This window comes from Salmo salar, chromosome ssa15, assembly GCF_905237065.1.
Source record: "Salmo salar chromosome ssa15, Ssal_v3.1, whole genome shotgun sequence".
In the NCBI taxonomy this organism is placed as follows: Eukaryota; Metazoa; Chordata; class Actinopteri; order Salmoniformes; family Salmonidae; genus Salmo; species Salmo salar.
Window position 1 is genome coordinate 25,455,929 of NC_059456.1, and position 21,033 is coordinate 25,476,961.

General features: G+C 41.1%; 1 protein-coding gene across 15 annotated transcripts in view; it reads left to right on the forward strand.

Annotated features, from left to right (window-relative positions):
* Positions 1-5,497: 5,497 nt before the first annotated feature.
* Positions 5,498-21,033, forward strand: part of LOC106571124 (MAP/microtubule affinity-regulating kinase 3) — a 107,009-nt gene continuing 91,473 nt past the window's right edge. For 14 of the 15 annotated variants that reach the window (XR_006759140.1, XM_014143811.2, XM_014143815.2 and 11 more), the window contains exons 1-3: positions 8,195-8,320; positions 18,016-18,207; positions 18,714-18,767. Coding sequence is in view for 14 of the 15 variants with exons in the window: in XM_014143811.2 (XP_013999286.1) it covers positions 8,210-8,320; positions 18,016-18,207; positions 18,714-18,767 (357 nt within the window). In the remaining variant the exon portion in view is untranslated. Of the gene's footprint in view, positions 6,239-8,194; positions 8,321-18,015; positions 18,208-18,713; positions 18,768-21,033 lie in introns of those variants that run through there. The other variant, XM_014143816.2, reaches the window with a different exon arrangement.

Consider the following 21,033-nt stretch of genomic DNA (forward strand, 5'->3'; position numbering starts at 1 on the left):
CTTCTCTGTGATAGTCCAAGTATGGTGAAAGGCTCTGGTGTGAAATGGTAACCGTAAAATCTTTGGTTGGTGAAGCAGTGGAGGAGGTATCCTCTCACAATGTTGAATGTTTTGGTCTTCATACACACCATTCATTGACTGAACATGTTTAGCAAAGTGTTGAATCTTCTCTCATGTATGTAGTGATGAGTACCTAGTACTGCCTATAAGCAGGTGTGTAAAGTAATTAAGTAAAAATACTTGAAAGTACTAAAATAGTTTTTGGGTATCTATACTTTACTATTTATATTTTTGACTACTTTTACTTCACTACATTCCTAAAGAAAATGATGTACTCTTTACTCCATACATTTGACACCCAAAAGTACTCATAACATTTTGAATGCATGACAGGAAAATGGTCTAATTCACACACTTATCAAGAGAACATCCCCGGTCATCTCTACTTCCTCTGATCTAGTGGACTCACTAAACACTTGCTTTGCTTGTAAATGATGTCTGAGTGTTGGAGCGTGCCCTTGCTATCAGTAAATTAAAAAAACAAGAAAATGGTGCCGTCTGGTTTGCTTAATATAAGGAATTTGAAATTATGTATACTTTTGATACTTAAATATATTTGAGCAATTACATTTACTTTGATAGTTAAGTATATTTAAAACCAAATACTTTTAGACCTTTACTCAAGTAGGATTTTACTGCATGTCACACCCTGACCTGAGAGAGACATTTTGTTTCTCTATTTTGTTTAGGTCAGGGTGTGATTTGGGTGGGCATTCGAGATTTGTAGTTCTTTGTTCTATTCTATGTTTGCTATTTCTATGTTGTCAGGTTCTAGTTTGGTATTTCTATGTTGGGTTTTGTTTGGGATGATCTCCAATTAGAGGCAGCTGGTCCTCGTTGTCTCTAAAATTGGAGATCATACTTAAGTAGGCTTTTTTTTCCACCTGGGTTTGTGGGAGATTGTTTTTGGGTAGTGTATGTTTCACCTCTGCATCACGGTTTGTTGTTTTGTTTATGGAACGACACACACGCTGCACTTCGGTCCGCTTCTCCTTACGACTACCGTGACACTGCATTACTTTTACTTAAGCCAATTTCTATTAAGGTATCTTTACTTTTACTCAAGTATGACAATTGGGTACTTTTTCCACCACTGCCTATAAGTATGTCTAAGCTTGGAGTGAACTCCCAAATCATCTATAAAATTATTTTCCCACATTTATAACTACTAAAATTATACATTATTTTAAAGTGGCAATCCACTAACCATTAACAAATGAGTTACCAACATTTATAACTGCTGAAAAGATACCTTTCAAGAAAGTGGAAACCTACTGACCATTTACTAATGAGTTAGGCCTACCAATATAACTTATTAAAATATACTGTACCTTAAAAGAAAGTGGAAAACTTCTTGCCATTTATTGAGATACAAACATTTATAAAAGCATATAATCTCCTCAAATATGCAATACATAGTAAGGGACATGCAATTTAATAGAAAGATACATTGGTAAAGCAATTTTAATTGCAGTGACTCAAATCTGTAGCCTATCATTGGTATAGTGGGTAGGCTAGCTTATTCACATAAAAAGTGCAGGGGGGGATATTTTTCTCCCCTTTTTAACATTACAAGTCAGAATAGAAATTGACAACAGATTAACTATTTAAAACACAACATAGGGTTTCATGGTCCCTCTGTGTCTTCGTCTGTTTCTTTCTTGTTAAGAATTTTCCCACCCTGGAGTCAGAGACCTCCTATAAGGTCTCAGAGATCTCCAAAATGGTCTCTGACTCCAGGATGGGAAAATGCTTTCTCTTTGTCCTCCAGCCCCCTCCAGGCCGGGTTAGTGATACAGTCTTCGCTCCTGGCTGCTGCAGATCTAGCGGGCTGACCTTCATCCTGTCTTATCCCCTCCAAGCTATGGTGATCATCTGCCTCTAGAAAATGTTTACATTGCTTGATTTAGGTGACTTGCTCCAATTCCACACAATGCTTATGTATTGGTGTCCCATCCCTGGTTTTTGAAGCATCCTCAGGTCAGCTCAGCACCAAGTGCACATCATTAATCTAATTAGGCTACACAAAGATTAACTGGTTAGTCCTTACTTACCTTAGCATGGAACTCCCTAGTCTAGAACTAATTAATCTGAAGTCAAACAATGTCTCAGAAATAAATATTTTATATCTGGATTAATTTAAGTATAATTACTTAATTTAAGTATAATAAATAATTAATACATTTTCTCATGCTCTTATCAGATCAAAAACATGTTTAGCTTTCGGTACAGTACTTGGTTCCTACATCATGTGGGTTTGAGTATGTGTTTTCGTTTATGAGAACAAAGGGATTATGAGTAAATGACCACGCTAATTCAGCAGGCTGAGAATTGCAATTTTAGGACAAGGTTTGATGCCATGGACTATGGAATAAACAGGTTTCAACTATATCCACAAGATGGCGCCATTGACTGCTATTGAAAGGAAGATTTCATGACTTGCTAAAAGCAAAGATTTGTATAACTAACCCAAGATGGACCAGAGCCTGTCGTTTCCATTGAAAGAAAATTAATCATAGTGGGCAATAATTTGCATATTTCACTTAGAGGACGCCTACTCTGTGAAGTGCGCTGTGCAATAACTCAATTCGCCCTTGCACTCCTAAACAATTTTTTTTTAAGAAACTTTGGCAAAGGGTAAAGTCTACAAAACGCAGTCCACTCTGTTTGTTACAGATTGTAGCTTTGGAAATCGAATACGGTATGGAGATCAAATGTTTAATCGATGAGAACATTTACAGAATGTTGCCCAAAATCCATCTCGCTCCAACTTCTCCCACTGGGCTTCCTCTCATCACCATATTTGGTATTGAGTGGCAACACCAACCGGATGCATGACATTTATCCGGGGAAATATCTGTCTCATTGTTCTATCTGTACTAAAAGTGCATAGCCTACGAACCATGATCTATAAATATTGATCTCACCAGATGTATAAATATTTCACCGGATGTATAAATGTGAAGCATCCGGTTGGCGTTTCCACTCACTACCAAATATGGCAATGGGAGAAGATGGAGGGAGATCGATTTTTGGACGACATTCTGCTAGGTTTCTCATCGATTAAACATTTGATCTTAATACAGTTTTCTGTTTCCAAAACTTTAATCTGTTACGAACAGAGTGGATAAAGTTTTGTAGACTTTACCCTTTGCCAGAGTAAAAGTCAAAAAAGAATAATTGTAGTGCATAGGAGAATTGAGTTATTGTAGACGCGCACCTCACAGAGTATGAGTGCTAGAATGTGCCAATAGGCTCTCACTGGCTTGGCTCTGCCCACCTCCTTGTTTGTAGTTATTAACAAAAGTATTTTCTATCCGTGTAGCGAAACAGGACGGTTCGTACAAGGCTAAAAAGTGCATACCAGTTGTCATGTTCCCACGTAAACCACTAGAGGGAGATATTACCTACAATTTCAACTTTAATCCAGCAACAACAACAAAAAAAGACTACAAATGATACATTTTAAGATTTCTATCAAGCACAGATGTAAATAAATAGTAGGTCAGTACTTGACTCAAGGAAGTCATTATACTCAACATAGTTAGACATTCTACTACCCTATGACAATAACAATGAAAACTCAAAATAATGTATTAATCAATGCCTGAGTGCAAATAGAGAACTGAATGTCAAAATGGATGTTACTGTCAGACTAGCCTCGTCGCGAACCAGGCACAATGAAGTGATTTTGGAGGTATGGCAACATTACCTTCAGACTAAATGGAATAATCCAGGCTGTATCACAACCGGCCGTGATTGGGAGTCCCCATAGTGCGGCGCACAATTGGCCCAGCGTCGTCCGGGTTTGGATGGGGTAGGCCATCTTTGTAAATAAGAATTTGTTCTTAATGTTCTTAACTGACTTGTCTAGTTAAATAAAGGTTAAATAAAAAAATTATAATTATCATACTGTAGCTGTCATTTGAAATTAAAGAAGTTGTTAAACACCTGAAGGTTATGCCCTCGACATTTAAGGGGTTTTAAGGGGTTTTGCATACATTTAAGGGGTTTTGCATACTGCAAATCAGTAGATATGTATTTAGTACCAGTATTGGTAGATATGTCTTACCCATGCAATGTACAGAGATTGTGGACATCAACAATAACTACTTACCAAAAGGAATGCTTTTCATTGTCTAGAATACACTTTGTCAAGAGAAATTGTTGTACTATACAGTAGGTTGGAATCCTTCAACACTGGTGTATAGAAACCACTTTACACTTGTAGATTTATAGAAATCTAACTTGAATGAAATGTAACTTGGATCATACTAATCTTAGGCTTTAAAAAAAATACTATTCAGGTAGACAGGGCCTTGAATGTTATAATCTACTCACATGAGCTGCAGGACCAGAGTCGGTGTGATTGATTGATTCACAATGACGCAACATGGTGAGTGATGTGTGTTTTGCTGTCAAATGTTTCTTAAACTTTTCGATAGGCTTTTTGTGTGTGTGTCTCTCTCTCGCTCTGTGTGTGTGTGTGTGAGACAGAGAGACAATATGATATTGTGTGTGCAAGAGTCTGTGTGATCACCCTGGGAACATACAAAGATACCTTTGTGCTAATGAGGTAGGGTCAGTGTGACATGTGAGTGAACTCCCAGGCTCCTCTCTGCTGGTCGCGTACCCTCCCTGTGACAGCCAGGGCGAAACTGCACGTTGTTGCCCTGGAGACCATCTCACGGTGAGAGAAGAAGACAGCTGTTTTTCTCACGTGAAGAGAGAGAGAGAGAGAGAGAGAGAGAAAGGGAGGAGAGAGAAAGGGAGAGACTTGGATTTCAAGCCAATATCCAACTGTGTTTTAGAAATAAATCAGTCTTCCTTTAGAATTGTTTTTTTCCTATATCTTTTCCTGTCTTTCTTGTTTGCTCCGCCTCCACCACTTTGTTACGCAGACTGTTTTATCTCTCTCTCTGTGTTTCTTAATTTTCTCTGTCTCTCTCTGTGAATAGACCCTTTGATGGTGTGTGCTGGCCACACAGGAAGTGCACTGCTAGAGGTGCGGCTCATGTGAGAAACACAAGACAGGATGCAGTGTGTGTGTGTGTAAGCATGTGAGACCGAATGACTGTTACAATATAGATGGAACTTGTCTCAGATTATTATTGGATTAGGGGGACCTAGTCACCCACCTACAATCTCCATCAAGCAAGCAATTAACTGAAAATGTGTTTTTTAGTTGTTTTTTAGTTTTGTTTAGGAGAATAGATTTGGGAGTTCAGAATCAGAGAGATGGAGTGGCACTAAAAATAAATAAAAAAACTGTCAAATCAATCTGTGCTTTCAGTTGTTTCACTGACAATGCATGCACGGGACAGTAGGGGCAACCTTAATGCCTTTAGGCACGGTAGGCAGGGTATTTAATGTATTGTGCAGCAGGTAGATTTTTCTCTCCAGTAATCACCCTAGCAACAACAAACAGCTCTGCCCCAACCGAAGCTCCAATAAGCTTTAAAGCCATGTCTTTCCTCACTTCCTCTCAACGCATTGGGTTTGGTTTGGCACTCTCCAGTTAACAGGCGGCCATCTTGGATATAGCAATCAAGCAAACTACCCTTACTTTTGGGATGGGGAGGACTTTAACCGAACTTGGGTCTTTCGGGGTACCAGCACCATCGGAAAGCGGGGCAGCGCGCGTCGGAAGCTGAAAATCAATAGTAAATCAATAGTAACCCAAACCGCTAAAACTGGCTGCAAATTCTGAGACCGGTTTTACGTTAACTCCCCTTCCCCTCCCCTTTTTCCTTGACTAGACATTCTGTGCATTTGTAGAGAGCCCGTGAACTATTGGAATACAGTTTATTGAGTTTTAGTTCCCTAAAAACGTATTGGAACATTTTGGAGCTCGGGGTTATGGTTTGTTGTTGGACAACCTTTTGTGGGTTGTTTTGTTTTTCGCAATCTGTCCCACCTCTGTACAGTAATGCGGTTCGACAATTTACCTAATTAATCTGTGGTCTAGACATCTTCCAGCGTGTGTTTGCTGGAATTTCGGCGTTGCGTTAAATCCATGTTCTTCAATAGCATTTGTAGACCTGCTTTCCTCCTGTTGGACTAAGGTGCAACAAAATAAAAAAGGAGACCCAGAACGCCGAACCACTTCGGGGAACAAGACATTAAAATGTCAACCAGAACGCCACTACCTACTGTCAATGAGCGTGATACTGAACATGTAAGTATTTGCTCAAGTAAGTTAGGCTTTAACGTTACTCCTTTCAGTTATTAAAATTGATATTGACCCAACTTTTTAAGAATTATGTTTGTGCCAATTTCGGTGTCATAGTGTACATGTTATGGTACTTTCAAGACAACTGGGAATTTAGAGGAAAAAAGAGGTCAAACCATGACGTCAGTGAACTTCAGGTCGGAAAGTCAAATCACAAATTATTTGTCATATGCTTCGTAAACAACAGCGAAATGCTTGCTTACCGGCCCAGACAAACTATGCAGAAATGGTAGGAAAATAATAACACCAGAAATAATTAGAAAAAGAATAACACAATGAATTTAATGATATACACGGGGTACCAGTACCGAGTCGATGTGCAGGGGTACGAGGTGATTGAGGTATATCGAGTATGTACATATAGGTAGGGATAAAATGACTATGCAACAGGATAGAAAATATAACAGCAGTGTATGTGACGAGTCAAGAGTTAGTGCAAAAAGGGTCATGCCGATATTCTGGGTAGCTATTGGTTAACTATTTATTTCTCTATTTAGCAGTCTTATAGCTTGGGGGTAGAAGCTGTTTAGTGTCCTGTTGGTTCCTGACTTGGTGCATCGGAATTGCTTGCCGAGCGATAGCAGAGAGAACAGTCAATGACTTGGGAGGCTGGAGTCTTATAAAAAACATTTAGAACCTTCCTCTGACACCGCCTGGTATAGAGGTCCTGGAAGACAGGGAGCTCGCCCCCAGTGATGTACTGGGCCATACGCACTATCCTCTGTAGCGCCTTGTGGTTGGATTTTGCTATACCAAGATGATGCAGCCAGTCAAGATGCTCTCAATGGTGCAGCTGTAGAACGTTTTGATGATCTGAGGGCCCATGCCAAATCTTTTCAGCCTCTTGAGGAGGAAGAGGCATTGTCGTGCCCTCTTTACGACTGTGTTGGTGTGTGTGGACCATGATAGTTCCTTAGTAATGTGGACACCGAGGAACTTGAAGGTCTCGACCTGCTCCACAACAGCCCTGTGCTTTGCCCTCTGTTTCCTGTAGTCCATGATCCTTGTTTTGCTGACGTTGAGGGAGAGGTTGTTGTCCCGGCACCACGCTGCCAGGTCCCTGACCGCATCCCTGTAGGCTGTCTCATCGTTGGAGCTCTAGAAAGATGCCTCAGTTTCCATCTTGGAATTCTGGGTGGGTTGAGTGTAAAAAATGATTTAATTTTAATTCTCTCTAGAGTTTCCAGGTTTCTTGAAAACACTGAAGTCAGATTTCCGAGCTCTGAGTTCCCAGTTGTTTTGAACCCTCGGAAGTCCGAGATTTTCAAGTTCCCCGTTGTTTTGAATGCGACACCAGTCAGGCCAGAAAGCTGTAATATACAGTGCGCTCGGAAAGTATTCAGACCCCTTTTCCAAATGTTACGTTACAGCCTTATTCTAAAATTGATTAAATAAAAAAAAATCATCAGCAATCTACTCACAATACCCAATAATGACAAAGCAAAAACAGGTTTTTATAAATATGAGCAAATTCATAAAAAAACAAACATACCTTATTTACATAAGTATTCAGACCCTTTGCTATGAGACTCGTAATTGAGCTCAGGTGTATCCTGTTTCCATTGATCATCCTTGAGGTATTTCTACAACTTGATGGAGTCCACCTGTGGTAAATTCAATTGATTGGACATGATTTGGAAAGACACACACCTGTCATCATTTATATACATCACATCATTTATAACTTTTAAGCATGGGAAACTAGAGGTGAGCTTACCTGCTGGAGCAAGGTGGAATCTTTACATTACGAAGATGCCTGCTTTGTTACTGGTTGGCATGGCATTCTGGGGTATATAGGTCAACCAGCACACACTATAATTAGGACAAGCTCTGTGCGCCCACCCCCTTGGAGTTGAGCGACAGGTGCCCAAAATGTGTTCACACGCCTCTGAGCATCAGTGAGTGCAATTTGGATCAATGAACTGTCACCAGCACAAAACCGGACAGGCAGTCTGTTCCGATGCCATTCAGATCGCCAATGCTAGGATGAAGGGCTCACACTCTGTAAAAAGGCACCGCATCACCATAGTAAGTATTAGTTTTCTTCCTGAAGTGACCCATTTTTTGTATTTTGACGTTTTCAATATGCGCCACAGTAGGCGACAGAGACTTTCTAGTCAAGGCGAAGATAACGAAGTTATTCAATTGAACTCAATTGCAAAAGTATCAATAGGGCTATTTAAGTGTCTGAGTTCGTACTAGTGTTGCCGTATGGTTTTGGTGTTTGGAGACATACGAATTGTGTGCAAATGGGCTATTTTTGTGAATTTCTGTGCGTCCTATTTATAAAGACCTCCATTGTGCCTTATCAGTAATTTGTGTTGAGGGGTCACAAGGCTTAGGAATGTTTTTCCCGTAGTGGCCACTGTATGCTGACCTTGATGACACGTTTATGGTCAATGGTCCTACTCTCTCACTTTTAGAGAGTAAGCAACTAACAGAGACAGACTATTTCAAAAACCTGTATTCTGCTACTCAGACTGTTGTCTCATTCAAGTTTGGGTTGATAAACTGGTGCTGTGGTGATTTTAAATGAGTCCCCTTGATCACACGGCACATAATTAGGCTACGTCTGACCCACGACGACATGAATTGAATAACCTTTCACAACGACCCATTACTTGACACAATCCAATTCCATCCCTGACCAAGTCTTTGACACTCTACGGTTGCAACCTTGATCTGTTATTTTGGGACACATTGTTGATTCAGCGATAGGCAGCACGCTGATGAAATACAGTAACAGCACTAGGCAGCACGCTGATGAAATACAGTAACAGCACTAGGCAGCACGCTGATGAAATACAGTAACAGCACTAGGCAGCACGCTGATGAAATACAGTAACAGCAGTAGGCAGCACGCTGATGAAATACAGTAACAGCAGTAGGCAGCACGCTGATGAAATACAGTAACAGCAGTAGGCAGCACGCTGATGAAATACAGTAACAGCAGTAGGCAGCACGCTGATGAAATACAGTAACAGCAGTAGGCAGCACGCTGATGAAATACAGTAACAGCAGTAGGCAGCACGCTGATGAAATACAGTAACAGCATTAGGCAGCACGCTGATGAAATACAGTAACAGCAGTAGGCAGCACGCTGATGAAATACAGTAAGTGTCATTGTCTGTGTGCTTTACTGTTAAAGGCGTGGAACTGTGAATCGTTTGGCAGGATGATAAACCCACAGATGAGCCTTTTGACGCTATCAAAGAGGATCAGCGTATTTATCAAGTTTGCTACTGTATCCGTCTCAGTACTGGGTTTACATCGCTATAATGGTCCTAGAAATTAGTACGCTTCAATTCTTAGGCCCTTATTCCATAGAGGTCAATTGTTATGGTCTCATTGTATTGCACATTGTAGGATTATATTTCATAGTTGCTTTTTGGATGATCTTTTGAAAGGTTAGAATAATCAAGTTTTCTGTCAGTATGAGCTTCAGGGCTTTTGGAACTAGTGTCTATAAAAGGTAGACCAGTTTGTTGGTGTTATTTGCGTTTACGATAATCTGTGACGGGGGGAGGATTGGTAAAAACAAGCAAATAGTTCAACACTGTAGTTGTAGAAACAGAACTTGCTGTGCACGCTAGTAGCAAAAAATGCTCCATGAACAAAGTGTTTTGTTTTTATTTTTTTGAACAGTCACTGTGTCTTATGAAACTCTTGGGTATAGACAAACAGAAAGTGCTCACTGTAAAGAAGACACCACAAACTAAGGGGGTGTTTTCACAGCGTCGTGGTAACATCCCAGCAATGTGTCTAAAACGTTTTTACAATGTTACAGTAATGCCCTTTAGACAATTGCGATGGTTTCTAGACGTGTTTCCTTAAATGTAGACCGAGACTGAAGAACATTTTTTTTTTTTTTTGCATTATCTTATTTTGTTCCAATGATCGTGCTAATCTCACTCACTGAAACCAACGACAACTTGGAAACCAATTGTAGGTCGGTATTTCCGAACTAAACAGATTGACATTTCCCATGTAACCACATGTTAATACAATGTTGTTACTATAGTTAATACTGTTTAGGTACATGGGTATATAGAGTTACCCTGCAAGAATCCATTAACTGTTGACGGACGTTGAGGTTGAGAAAGGTGCTTGGTTTTGGTTGACCCATCTCAAGTGCTTGTCAGGATATTACAGCTGTGCCCCATTTGACTAACTGAACCTGCGTCACAGCCCTTCGGGCTGATGGATACTTTGCCAGGCTAGGACATCAATGCTGGATAGATACCACTCCACTACCAACCCTCCTCTCGCCATACACCCACTATTGCGATTTAAGGTCATTAACCTCTTCCCTTTTATTGTTTGTAGGGCTGACCTCAATTAGTAAAATGGTCGATTGTTTGGTCGATAGGTTGTCGGTCGACTGAGATTTCTTTAGTTGAGCAGTAGCAAAAATGTAATATTATTCATGGTGTACAAGACACCTGTCTGAGTGGACTAATCCATTATGAAGGCTGTGGGGATGGCACAGTCCATCACTCTAAAGTATGTGCTGCTGAAATTGTATAAGGTTAAGGACAATGGTGCAATACTAATGAAAATATTTTATATCAAATGCTCTTTCTCCCGCATTTGATAGTGGTCATGGTTCTGAAACATCAGTGCTCTGTTGAATTGGCGCCTTTCCCTAGACCATGTTGCTATGTGCATAATAGCCAAGTTAACCAGCATATTGGTGTTGAGAACAATGCGGCGGAGGCAGCAGCGGAGTTAAGAGATGAGAAAACAGCACTTGCCTTAATTGTCTAAGAAAAGTGAGGAAACCCAAACTTAATTATGTGTATAACTGTTAAATGTGCCTGTCTTCATAAATCATCCAAAAACAGTGCCTTCGGAAAGTATTCAGACCCCTTCACTTTTTATACATTTTGTTACGTTACAGCCTCATTTCAAAATGAACAAAGATATAAAAAATCATCAATCTACACACTATACCCTATAAAAATGAAGCAAAAACAGGTTTTTAGAAATATATATGTGTGTGTGTGTGTGTATAAAAAACATAACTTATTTAAATAACTATTCATACCCTTTGCTATGAGACCCAATTGAGCTCAGGTGCATCCTGTTTCCATCGATTATGTTTCTACAACTTGATTGGAGTCCACCTGTGGTAAATTCAATTGAATGGCATTTGGAAAGGCACACACCTGTCTAAATATGGTCTGATAGTTGACAGTGCATGTCAGAGCAAAACCAAGTCGTGAGGTCGACGGAATTGTCCGTAGAGCTCAGACAGAATGGTGTCGAGGCACAGATCTGGGGAAGGGTACCAAAAAATTTCTGCAGCATTCAAGGTCCCCAAGAACACGGTAGCCTCCATCATTCTTAAATAGAAGAAGTTTGGAACCACCAAGACAATCGTGGGAGAAGGGCCTTGGTCAGGGAGGTGACCAAGAACCCGATGGTCACTCAGACAGAGCTCTACAGGTCACTCTTCCTCTGTGAAGATGGGAGAACCTTCCAGAAGGACAGCCATCTCTGCAGCACTCCACCAATCAGGCCTTTATGCTAGAGTGTCCAGACGGTAGCCACTATGAGTTTGCCAAACAGCACCTAAAGACTCTCAGACAATTGGAAACAAGATTCTCTGGTCTGATGAAACCAAGATTGAACTCTTCAGCCTGAATGCCAAGCGTCACCTTCTTGAGGAAACCTGGCACCATGCCTACGGTGAAGCATGGTGGTGGCATCATCATGCTGTGGGGATGTTTTTTGGTGGCAGGGACTGGGAGACTAGTCAGGATGAAGGGAAAGATGAACGGAGCAAAGTACAGAGAGATCCTTGATGAAAACCTGCTCCAGAGTGCTCAGGGCCTCAGACTGGCGCAAAGGTTCACCTTCCAACAGCACAACGACCCTAAGCACACAGCCAAGTCTCTGAATGTCTTTGAGTGGCCCAGCCAGAGCCCGGACTTGAACCCGATCGAACATCTCTGGACAGACCTGAAAATAGCTGTGCAGTGAGGCTCTTGAGAGGATCTGCAGAGAAGAATAGGAATAAACCCCCAAATACAGGTGTGCCAAACTTTTAGCGTCATACCCAAGAAGACTCGAGGCTGTAATCGCTGCCAAAGGGGCTTCAACAAAGTACTGAGTAAAGTGTCTGAATACTTATGTAAATGTGAAATAATCATTTTTTAAACATTTTGCAAAAATGTAAAAAAAACGGGTTTTCCTTTGTCATTATGAGGTATTGTGTGTAGATTGATGAGGGGGAAAAAATACATTTTTATCAATTTTAGAATAAGGCTGTAACCACAATTTGTTACGTTAAGTCAAAGGGTTTGAAAACTTTCCGAATGCACTATATATCTACACAAATAAGACGGATCCTGCTTCTGTTGCTTGAGTGTTTGTTTAATAGCCTACTGATTCCGTGAGCAGCAAGCCTCACGCAACTCATGTCGGATAAACATGTTTTTAATCTTTGCAATGCTGTAATAAAAGCTTTACACTTTATTTTTTCATTAGAACAGCCTCTGGTATTACTTATTTATTTAGTGTTATTTATGCTGTTACAAATTGTCAAATAATATTTTTAATAAAAATAACCCTCCTTATTCTTGATCTCCTTCTTATTGTTATTATTACTATCATCATTATAATAAGTCATGTCATTATCATTAGTAAACTTAGTAGCCTATAGCAGCCTTGTATAACTACCATCGAGCTGTAGGCCTAAGAGCGTATGCTGTTTAGTCTTAATACCGTAACTTACTTTGGCCTATTTCTCAATATTTATATAGGCTACTGTATCATTCATTCGTTCATGTCGTCACACAGCATACGAGTCATTCATCATTTGAAATGCAATCAAGCATTTTAGTTTTAAAATAACACAGCAAGCCTTAAATAATTAGCGTAAACAATAAATAAATCGTTCCATTTCGGCAATTGCATTCATAAATAAATGTTACTGTTTTTAGTCTTTGCTGTGATAAAGGCTTTACAAAAATGTTACATTTTTTTTGACTCTGGTATGCTTTTAATTTATTTAGTGTTGTTCCAAATGGTCAGAAATTGTATTGTAATTTAACAGCACCTGTTTGACAAACACAATATCCACGCAGCGCTTGCTACTTACTGTCATTTTCTTGACATCCCAGTATTTTCTACAACTAGCCAAATTTATTACACACATCTGACTTCCCTTTACCTCCTCAGCAACCAGAAAACATTCCCCCGTTTCAAGTTCATTTGTCACATCCTCTGCATCCATTTTGCTGTCACATGTATTAAGGCATTTGGATTATGTTATAATCAATTTATTGATGTGATTATGATATGCTATAGGTCAGGCCCTATTGGTCACGTGCATGCAATGGATACATGTGTCATGTAAAGAGAGCAAGGGTTGAGGGAATAGGGAATGTTTTTCCTAAACAAGTGAGGGATTTCTGTAACAACTTTTCAGTCAGAAATGGCTGTAATTATGTTGTAGCTTCAGCAACATGGACAGCGCAATAAACACTGATGTTCTGTGGTGGTCGCTGCAGCAGGAAGAAGAGAGAGACTGTGTGTGCTAGTCACACAGTCACTCGCTGTAATTTATTACATTTTTTTTTACAAAGCGCAGCAAGTTCCTTACTTCAAGGTACAGTATTTTAACCTGGTCTTAGAAACATACATACATACATACATACATACAGTTGAAGTGGGAAGTTTACATACACCTTAGCCAAATACATTTAAACTCAGTTTTTCACAATTCCTGACATTTAATCCTAGTAAAAATTCCCTGTCTTAGGTCAGTTAGGATCACCACTTTATTTTAAGAATGTGAAATGTCAGAATAATAGTAGAGAAAATGATTTACTTCAGCTTTTATTTCTTTCATCACATTCCCAGTGGGTCATACGTTTACATACACTCAATTAGTATTTGGTAGCATTGCCTTTGAATTGTTTACCTTGGGTCAAACGTTTTGGGTAGCCTTCCACAAGTTTCCCACAATAAATTGGGTGAATTTTGGCCCATTCCTCCTGACAGAGCTGCTGTAACTGAGTCAGGTTTGTAGGCCTCCTTGCTCGCACACGCTTTTTCAGTTCTGCCCACAAATGTTCTATAGGGTTGAGGTCAGGGCTTTGTGATGATCACTCCAATACCTTGACTTTGTTGTCCTTAAGCCATTTTGCAACAACTTTGGAAGTATGCTTGGTGTCGTTGTCCATTTGGAAAATCCATTTGCGACCAAGCTTTAACTGCCTGACTGATGTCTTGAGATGTTGCTTCAATATATCCACAATTTTCCTTCTTCATGTTGCCATCTATTTTGTGAAGTGCACTAGTCCCTCCTGCAGCAAAGCACCCCCACAACATGATGCTGCCACCCCCGTGCTTCACGGTTGTGATGGTGTTCTTCGGCTTGCAAGCCTCCCCCTTTTCCTCCAAACATGACGATGGTCATTATGGCCAAACAGTTATATTTTTGTTTCATCAGACCAGAGGACATTTCTCCAAAAAGTACGATCTTTGTCACCATGTGCAGTTGCAAACCGTAGTCTGGCTTTTTTTATGGCGGTTTTGGAGCAGTGGCTTCTTCCTTGCTGAGCATCCTTTAAGGTTATGTTGATATAGGACTCGTTTTACTGTGGATATAGATACTTTTGTACCTGTTTCCTCCAGCATCTTCACAAGGTCCTTTGCTGTTGTTCTGGGATTGATTTGCCCTTTTTGCAACGAAGTACATTCATCTGTAGGAGACAGAACGCATCTCCTTCCAGAGCGGTATGACGGCTGCGTGGTCCCATGGTGTTTATACTTGCGTACTATTGTTTGTACACATGAGCGTGGTACATTCAGGCGTTTGGAAATTGCTCCCAAGGATGTACCAGACTTGTGGAGGTCTACCATTTTTTTTCTGAAGTCTTGGCTGATTTCTTTAGATTTTTCCCATGATGTCAAGCAAAGAAGCATTGACTTTGAAGGTAGGCCTTGAAATACATCCACAGGTACACCTTCAATTGACTCAAATGATGTCAATTAGCCTATCAGAAGCTTCTAAAGCCATATATATATATATATATATATATATATATATATATATATATATATATATATATATACTGCTCAAAAAATAAAGGGAACACTTAAACAACACAATGTAACTCCAAGTCAATCACACTTCTGTGAAATCAAACTGTCCACTTAGGAAGCAACACTGATTGACAATAAATTTCACATGCTGTTGTGCAAATGGAATAGACAACAGGTGGAAATTATAGGCAATTAGCAAGACACCCCCAATAAAGGAGTGGTTCTGCAGTGGTGACCACAGACCACTTCTCTATTCCTATGCTTCCTGGCTGATGTTTTGGTCACTTTTGAATGCTGGTGGTGCTTTCACTCTAGTGGTAGCATGAGACGGAGTCTACAACCCACACAAGTGGCTCAGGTAGTGCAGCTCATCCAGGATGGCACATCAATGTGAGCTGTGGCAAGAAGGTTTGCTGTGTCTGTCAGCGTAGTGTCCAGAGCATGGAGGCGCTACCAGGAGACAGGCCAGTACATCAAGAGACGTGTAGGAGGGCAACAACCCAGCAGCAGGACCGCTACCTCCGCCTTTGTGCAAGGAGGAGCAGGAGGAGCACTGCCAGAGCCCTGCAAAATGACCTCCAGCAGGCCACAAATGTGCATGTGTCTGCTCAAACGCTCAGAAACAGACTCCATGAGGGTGGTATGAGGGCCCGACGTCCACAGGTGGGGGTTGTGCTTACAGCCCAACACCGTGCAGGACGTTTGGCATTTGCCAGAGAAATCCAAGATTGTGAAATTCGCCACTGGCGCCCTGTGCTCTTCACAGATGCAGGTTCACACTGAGCACATGTGACAGATTCTGGAGATGCCGTGGAGAACGTTCTGCTGCCTGCAACATCCTCCAGCATGACCGGTTTGGCGGTGGGTCAGTCATGGTGTGGGGTGGCATTTCTTTGGGGGGCCGCACAGCCCTCCATGTGCTCGCCAGAGGTAGCCTGACTGCCATTAGGTACCGAGATGAGATCCTCAGACCCCTTGTGAGACCATATGCTGGTGCGGTTGGCCCTGGGTTCCTCCTAATGCAAGACAATGCTAGACCTCATGTGGCTGGAGTGTGTCAGCAGTTCCTGCAAGAGGAAGGCATTGATGCTATGGACGGGCCCGCCCGTTCCCCAGACCTGAATCCAATTGAGCACATCTGGGACATCATGTCTCGCTCCATCCACCAACGCCACATTGCACCACAGACTGTCCAGGAGTTGGCGGATGCTTTAGTCCAGGTCTGTGAGGAGATCCCTCAGGAGACCATCCGCCACCTCATCAGGAGCATGCCCAGATGTTGTAGGGAGGTCATACAGGCACGTGGAGGCCACACACACTACTGAGCCTCATTTTGACTTGTTTTAAGGACATTACATCAAAGTTGGATCAGCCTGTAGTGTGGTTTTCCACTTTAATTTAGAGTGTGACTCCAAATCCAGACCTCCATGGGTTGATAAATTGGATTTCCATTGATTATTTTTGTCTGATTTTGTTGTCAGCACTTTTAACTATGTAAAGAAAAAAGTATTTAATAAGATTATTTAATTCATTCAGATCTAGGATGTGTTATTTTAGTGTTCCCTTTATTTTTTTGAGCAATATATATTTATATTTATTTATATATTTTGGTTGTTAAAATTCCCGTTTTTAAAGACATTGGCTCTTAAGCTATTTTGAGTCTGTTCAAGGTCTGCATTCTAATATAAGTGTCTGTTCCAGGTGAGTTATTACACCGTTGGAGGGTTTCTCTATGAGTGCAGCCGCACGCTCACTCAAGTGCTTTGCTCAATCTTTTCACCGAATGCTAATGACTTTACAGCGTCGTTCAAACATTTAGCAATCTCTACTATACCCTCTTATTACCAGGCAGTGCTGATATCATTATTCATGACCAGCACTTTATTCCCCTCAGAACAGCAACTCATGCTAATGGCTGTACAACATTTGTCAAACGTTCACCAATTGTTTGTATCCTTTCCCATCTTTACCAATGGTGATATAATGCCACCAGGACATTTTTTCCCAAAACATCAGCTCTATGAACAATCGATACAAAATGAAATAAAATGTGTTTTGACTCTTTATTCAGACAGTTAGGAAATGAGATGGCAAGACAGGGAAGTGGGGGAGAAATTGGTGAGGTTGGTCACGGGGATTGAGCCCCAGTCCCCGGTGATTGTTTTAATGTCTATTGACAAGTTGTGCTCTGATCAATGCCCTCCAGGCCAGGAACATTGGTTATCTCAGTAGTAGAGATAGAAGGAACAAGACTTTCTTGGAAAGAGTTTAGGAAAGGCCGTAGCTCCATTAACCTTTTTAGAAACCTGTAATTTGTTTCGACCTGTTCCATTTAATCAGGATTAAAATCAAATCAATGATTACCTCATTATTTGTCAAGTCTTTGCTTTTCACGTGTTGTGAGACAAATGTTATATTTCCCAAGAATCGAGTTATTGTGCTAGTGTGCTTCTTCCACTACCATAAAATATACTTTTAGACTGCTGAAGCAAGCTCACAAATATTCTTCAGGAAATGTACCTTTTCTAGCTTTTGGCTTTTGATTGTCAAGCTCTTAGGTGCCATGCTGCTGCGTGTCTACACAAGATCAATGTCCTCTTTAGTCGAACTTCTCTGACATGCAACTTCAAATGACTTCTGACATTCTTCTGATCTCCTCCCCACAGCACACCTCGCACACCGATGGGCGCAACGAGGTCACCACACGGCCCGTCCGCTCAGGTGCCCGCTGCCGGAACTCCATTGCCTCGTGCGCCGACGAGCAGCCGCACATCGGCAACTACCGGCTGCTCAAGACCATCGGAAAGGGCAACTTCGCCAAGGTCAAGCTGGCGCGCCACATCCTCACGGGCCGAGAGGTGAGACACCAGCAGACACAGCAGGCAGATTTTCTCATTTGTTTGGCTATAGTAGAATACACTAAAGTAGAATAGATTACAATAATTGTTTGTACTCATAAGATTTATTTTTTTATTTTTAACCAAAGTTAGTTAGTAGACTTAGCTGATACCAGCCACTTCACCCTTACTGTACTTGACAAGTCAAGGGGCAACGCGCTGCACCAATCGTAACAATAGTCACTGTAATTGCATTTTGTTTGTTGGCGAAACAAACAAAATGCAAGTTTGGGGAATTGTATTAAATGTAGTAAACTTAGTGAAGCAACAAACTAGAGGAAAATTGTATTGAGACCCCCTCCAGCCCTCAGTTCTCCTAGAGGCGGCAGTGCTTTACACATTCTAAAATGGCACCTTGGCAATCTGAGAAACAAGTTTGTTATTATTGAGTGGCCAGCCGATAGGCATGCCAATTCCTATGTTGAGTGGTTTCAGCAGGAAGTGATTTCTCTCCCCCCCCTTGACAGGTTGCCATCAAAATCATCGACAAGACACAGCTGAATCCTACCAGTCTTCAAAAGGTAAAAGAAAAACCTGTCTTGTCTCCCTATTGGACACTGCACATCCTTTTCCATGTGCATTCTCTGGTTATAGAGGACTGGGATATCATTAGGCCTGCACTGCAGTGTACAGTTGAAGTCAGAAGTTTACATACACCTTAGCCAAATACATTTAACCTCAGTTTTTCACAATTCCGGACATTTAATCCTAGTGAAAATTACCTGTCTTAGGTTAGTTATAATCACCACTTTATTTTAATAATGTGAAATGTCAGAATAATAGTAGAGTGATTTATTTAGGCTTTTATTTCTTTCATCACATTCCCAGTGGGTCAGAAGTTTACATACACTCAATTAGTATTTGGTAGCATTGCCTTTGAATTGTTTACCTTGGGTCAAATGTTTTGGGTAGCCTTCCACAAGCTTCCCACAATAAATTGGGTGAATTTTGGCCCATTCCTCCTGACAGAGCTGGTGTAACTGAGTCAGGTTTGTAGGCCTCCTTGCTCGCTCACACTTTTTAGTTCTGCCCACAAATTTTCTATAGGGTTGAGGTCCGGGCTTTGTGATGGCCACTCCAATACCTTGACTTTGTTGTCCTTAAGCCATTTTGCCACAACTTTGGAAGTATGCTTGGGGTCATTGTCCATTTGGAAGACCCATTTGCGACCAAGCTTTAACTTCCTGACTGATTTTTTGAGATGTTGCTTCAATATATCCACCTAATTTTCCTACCTCATGATGCTGTCTATTTTGAAGTGCACCAGTCCCTCCTGCAGCAAAGCACCCCCACAGCATGATGCTGCCACCCCCGTGCTTCACGGTTGTGATGGTGTTCTTCGGCTTGCAAGCCTCCCCCTTTTCCTCCAAACATAATGATGGTCATTATGGCCAAACAGTTCTATTTTTGTTTCATCAGACCAGAAGACATTTCTGCAAAATTTACAATCTTTGTCCCCATGTGCAGTTGCAAACCGTAGTCTGGCTTTTTATGGCGGTTTTGGAGCAGTGGCTTCTTCCTTGCTGAGCGTCCTTTCAGGTTATGTTGATATAGGACTCGTTTTACTGTGGATATAGATACTTTTGTACCTGTTTCCTCCAGCATCTTCACAAGGTCCTTTGCTGCTGTTCTGGGATTGATTTGCACTTTTCGCAACACAGTACGTTCATCTCTAGGAGACAGAACGCATCTCCTTCCAGAGCAGTATGATGGCTGCGTGGTCCCATGGTGTTTATACTTGCGTACTGTCGTTTGTACAGATGAACGTGGTACCTTCAGGAGTTTGGAAATTGCTTCCAAGGATGCACCAGACTTGTGGAGGTCTACATTTTTTTTCTGAAGTCTTGGCTGATTTCTATTGATTTTCCCATGATTTCAAGCAAAGAAGCACTGACTTTGAAGGTAGGCCTTGAAATACATCTGCAGGTATATTTCCAATTGACTCAAATGATGTCAATTAGCCTATCAGAAGCTTCTAAAGCTATGACATAATGTTCTGGAATTTTCCAAGCTGTTTAAAGGCACAGTCAACTTAGTGTATGTAAACTTCTGACCCACTGGAATTGTGATACAGTGAAATAATCTGTCTGTAAATAATGTTGGAAAAATTCTTGTCATGCACAAAGTAGATGTTCTAACCAACTTGCCAAAACTATAGTTTCTTAACAAGAAATTTGTGGAGTGGTTGAAAAACGAGTTTTAATGACTCCAACCTAAGTGTATGTAAACTTCCCACTTCAACTGTATATAATATTCCTACTTTGAAAGCTGTATGCAGTGAAAAGTGTTAGTACATTAGTACACTTCATGCCCTATTTCCATGATGTATTATAAAATCTGTCAGTTTTTTTATTTTGATGGAGGTGGCCTGTGTGTGTATGGGAGTTCCCTTCATCAAGTAGCCCTTGAAACTAGTTTTGTACCGAAATGCGCAATTATAGCTAACTAATACGATTCCCCCATGGGATTTTGACATGTTGTGATTCTGGGTGCTACAGTACGTGTCTTGGAAGCACAACTAGCTTAATAACAGTGTGTGTAACTCACTAACTTCTCAGCATTAGTTTGAGCAGAGGCGAAGAGTCCAGACCTCCTTAAAGGTCTAAGTCCTTGTACTGCATGGCGGGAGGCAGGGGGTAAAGTGGCGGCTGGTAGAGGAAACCTCAGTGGACTTGGATTTCAGAGGCTGCTAATAATACCCTCGGAGGAGATATCAGAATGGGAGGCTGGTGAAAGAACAGCGCTGGCCCTGCCAACAAGGAAAGAGATGCAGCAACTGGGGTTTGG